This window comes from Thunnus maccoyii, chromosome 18 (assembly GCF_910596095.1).
Source record: "Thunnus maccoyii chromosome 18, fThuMac1.1, whole genome shotgun sequence".
NCBI classification, from domain to species: domain Eukaryota; kingdom Metazoa; phylum Chordata; class Actinopteri; order Scombriformes; family Scombridae; genus Thunnus; species Thunnus maccoyii.
This window is the reverse complement of record NC_056550.1, coordinates 29979727-29984150: the sequence shown is the minus strand read 5'-3', so window position 1 is coordinate 29984150 and position 4424 is coordinate 29979727. Positions and strand designations below refer to the sequence as shown.

The window sequence follows — 4424 nt, the reverse complement described above, 5'->3', positions numbered from 1 at the left end:
ACACACCTGTCTGACTGTCCTGTGACATCATCACCTCAACGCACCTGTCTGACTGTCCTGTGACATCATCACCTCAACGCACCTGTCTGTCCTGTGACATCATCACCTCAACACACCTGTCTGACTGTCCTGTGACATCATCACCTCAACGCACCTGTCTGTCCTGTGACATCATCACCTCAACGCACTTGTCTGACTGTCCTGTGACATCATCAGCTCAACACACCTGTCTGACTATCCTGTGACATCATCAGCTCAACACACCTGTCTGACTGTCCTGTGACATCATCACCTCAACGCACCTGTCTGTCCTGTGACATCATCACCTCAACGCACTTGTCTGACTGTCCTGTGACATCATCAGCTCAACACACCTGTCTGACTATCCTGTGACATCATCAGCTCAACACACCTGTCTGACTGTCCTGTGACATCATCACCTCAACACACCTGTCTGTCCTGTGACATCATCAGCTCAACACACCTGTCTGACTGTCCTGTGACATCATCACCTCAACGCACCTGTCTGACTGTCCTGTGACATCATCACCTCAACGCACCTGTCTGTCCTGTGACATCATCACCTCAACACACCTGTCTGACTGTCCTGTGACATCATCACCTCAACGCACCTGTCTGTCCTGTGACATCATCACCTCAACGCACTTGTCTGACTGTCCTGTGACATCATCAGCTCAACACACCTGTCTGACTATCCTGTGACATCATCAGCTCAACACACCTGTCTGACTGTCCTGTGACATCATCACCTCAACGCACCTGTCTGTCCTGTGACATCATCACCTCAACGCACTTGTCTGACTGTCCTGTGACATCATCAGCTCAACACACCTGTCTGACTATCCTGTGACATCATCAGCTCAACACACCTGTCTGACTGTCCTGTGACATCATCACCTCAACACACCTGTCTGTCCTGTGACATCATCACCTCAACACACCTGTCTGACTGTCCTGTGACATCATCTACATGACTCTACATGTTACTTTCTCTCCTGAAATCATTAAAACATAATAAAGTGACATATTAACAGTCCTGCAGTGAACATTACAACAGATTTTAGCCTCAAAGTCTCCGCCATCACTGCCGGTTGGCTGGACCGCGAGGTTGTTCCAGCGCTTTGCATTGTGGGACGTAGTAGCGAGGTAGACTGGTCAGATAATACTGGGTTTGACATCCGAGTATTTTTTTATACTGCAGATTTAGCTTTTGTTTGCTATACTGCTGGTATAGTAGCTGGTTTCAAACACAGCCCAGTATCAGCCTGGCAGCCAGTTCCTCCCAGTGGCCACTGGTGGTATTACACAAAAAAATCCCCCTGCAGCCCAGAAAGCATCTTCCCCACAGACCGCCATTATAAAAGAGACGCCGCGGGCCCGAGAGAGAAACTACTGAGAAACTTTACTGGCACCAGCCGAGCAATTCTTACTGGACCAGACAATAACCAGCTCTGATAATACATCCATGAATAACTGAGAGGAGGAGGAGGGAGGAGGAGGAGGAGGTGGGGAGAGGAGGACAGGAGAGGAGAGAGGAGAGGAGGAGGAGGGGAGAGGAGAGAGGAGAGGAGGAGGTGGGGAGAGGAGAGAGGAGAGGAGGAGGAGAGAAGAAGAGAGAGGAGAGGAGGAGGTGGGGAGAGGAGAGGAGGAGGAGAGGAGAGAGGAGAGGAGGAGGTGGGGAGAGAGGAGAGGAGGAGGAGAGGAGAGGAGGAGGAGAGGAGAAGAGAGAGGAGAGGAGGAGGTGGGGAGAGAGGAGAGGAGGAGGTGGGGAGAGGAGAGGAGGAGGTGGGGAGAGGAGAAGAGAGAGGAGAGGAGGAGGTGGGGAGAGGAGAGGAGGAGGTGAGGAGGAGGAGAGGAGAGAGGAGAGGAGAGGAGAGAGGAGAGGAGGAGGAGAGGAGAGAGGAGAGGAGGAGGTGGGGAGAGGAGAGGAGGAGGTGAGGAGAAGAGAAGGGAGAGGAGGAGGTGAGGAGAAGAGAGAGGAGAGGAGGAGGTGGGGAGAGGAGAGGAGGAGGAGAGGAGAGAGGAGAGGAGGAGGTGAGGAGAAGAGAGAGGAGAGGAGGAGGTGGGGAGAGGAGAGGAGGAGGAGAGGAGAGAGGAGAGGAGGAGGTGAGGAGAAGAGAGAGGAGAGGAGAGGAGAGAGGAGAGGAGAGAGGAGAGGAGGAGGTGAGGAGGAGAAAAGGGAGGAGGAGTACAGGAGTAAGAAGTCACTGAGCATGCTCAGTAGGCAGAATAGAGGCTGTCAGCAGCCATGATGATGCAGCATCAAATATTAATTATACTTCTCCACCTGTCAATCATCTGCTCACAGACACGAGCACGCGCACACGTTCACGTTCTCCCCCGACTCTGATCTGAAGCTAAGTTAGCCCGCAGGCCAACAGGCGGCAGCGGCGCGGCGCGGCGCGGCGCGGCGGGGCACACCGAGCGGTACACCGAGCAGTGGCAAAGAAACAAACGTTGCCGCTTCTGCCGCGTCTGCCGCTTCTGCCGCTGGCGCGTCCGAGCCTTCAGACAGCGGAGCGGCAGACACACATGGCCCAGAATGAGACACACAAGACACACAGAGAGAAGAGCTGAGGACACAGACAGATAGACAGGTGGAGGATGAAGAGCCAGACAGACAGGTAGAGACAGACAGGTAGAGACAGAGAGAGACAGGCTGAGAGAGACAGGCTGAGAGACAGTCTTACCTCCTGGCTGCGGTGCGTCTGTCTGCTGCTCCACCCTGCTGCACTTCCACCTGCTGCCGCACTGAGAGGGGCGGCGCTCTGCTGCTGCATGCTGGGAGAGGAGGCTGCTGTTACCATGGTAACCCGCTGCATCCCCGCACAGCGCTGACGTCATTGAGTAAAAGATATCTTCAAAATAAAATCACTTTCTGTTGATGTTTGTGTGTTCGTCCTTCAGAATAAAGTAACTATTACATGTACTTCATACATCTATGAAGTACATGTATGAAATACGAGTGCTGCATACATGTACTTCATACATGTACTTAAAACATGTTCATACATGTACTTCATACATTCATACATGTACTGAAAACATGTTCATACATGTACTTCATACGTTCATACATGTACTTCATACATGTTCTTGCGTGTACTTCATACATGTTCTTGCGTGTACTTCATACATGTACTTCATACATGTTCATGCATGTACTTCATACATGTTCTTGCGTGTACTTCATACATGTACTTCATACGTTCATACATGTACTTCATACATGTTCATGCATGTACTTCATACATGTTCTTGCGTGTACTTCATACATGTTCTTGCATGTACTTCATACATGTACTTCATACATGTTCATGCATGTACTTCATACATGTTCTTGCGTGTACTTCATACATGTACTTCATACGTTCATACATGTACTTCATACGTTCATACATGTACTTCATACATGTTCTTGCGTGTACTTCATACGTTCATACATGTACTTCATACGTTCATACATGTACTTCATACGTTCATACATGTACTTCATACATGTTCATACATGTACTTCATACGTTCATACATGTACTTCATACATGTTCATACATGTACTTCATACGTTCATACATGTACTTCATACATGTTCATACATGTACTTCATACGTTCATACATGTACTTCATACGTTCATACATGTACTTCATACATGTTCTTGCGTGTACTTCATACGTTCATACATGTACTTCATACGTTCATACATGTACTTCATACGTTCATACATGTACTTCATACATGTTCATACATGTACTTCATACGTTCATACATGTACTTCATACATGTTCATACATGTACTTCATACGTTCATACATGTACTTCATACATGTTCATACATGTACTTCATACGTTCATACATGTACTTCATACATGTACTTCATACGTTCATACATGTACTTCATACGTTCATACATGTACTTCATACATGTTCATACATGTACTTCATACGTTCATACATGTACTTCATACATGTACTTCATACGTTCATACATGTACTTCATACGTTCATACATGTACTTCATACGTTCATACATGTACTTCATACATGTTCATACATGTACTTCATACGTTCATACATGTACTTCATACGTTCATACATGTACTTCATACATGTTCTTGCGTGTACTTCATACATGTTCTTGCGTGTACTTCATACGTTCATACATGTACTTCATACATGTTCATACATGTACTTCATACATGTACTTCATACGTTCATACATGTACTTCATACATGTTCATACATGTACTTCATACATGTTCTTGCGTGTACTTCATACGTTCATACATGTACTTCATACATGTTCATACATGTACTTCATACATGTTCTTGCGTGTACTTCATACGTTCATACATGTACTTAATACATGTACTTCATACATGTTCATACATGTACTTCATAC

The 4424-nt window shown here is 46.8% G+C and overlaps 1 protein-coding gene across 2 annotated transcripts in view; it reads right to left on the bottom strand.

Moving 5' to 3' along the window:
- maptb (microtubule-associated protein tau b) overlaps positions 1-2889 on the bottom strand; it is a 21899-nt gene extending 19010 nt beyond the window's left edge. The window contains exon 1 of one of the 2 annotated variants that reach the window (XM_042391844.1): positions 2712-2889. In XM_042391844.1, coding sequence (XP_042247778.1) covers positions 2712-2865 — 154 coding nt within the window. In that variant the 5' untranslated portion in view covers positions 2866-2889. The remainder of the gene's footprint in view (positions 1-2711) is intronic. The other variant, XM_042391845.1, reaches the window with a different exon arrangement.
- Between the last annotated feature and the right edge of the window lie 1535 nt (positions 2890-4424).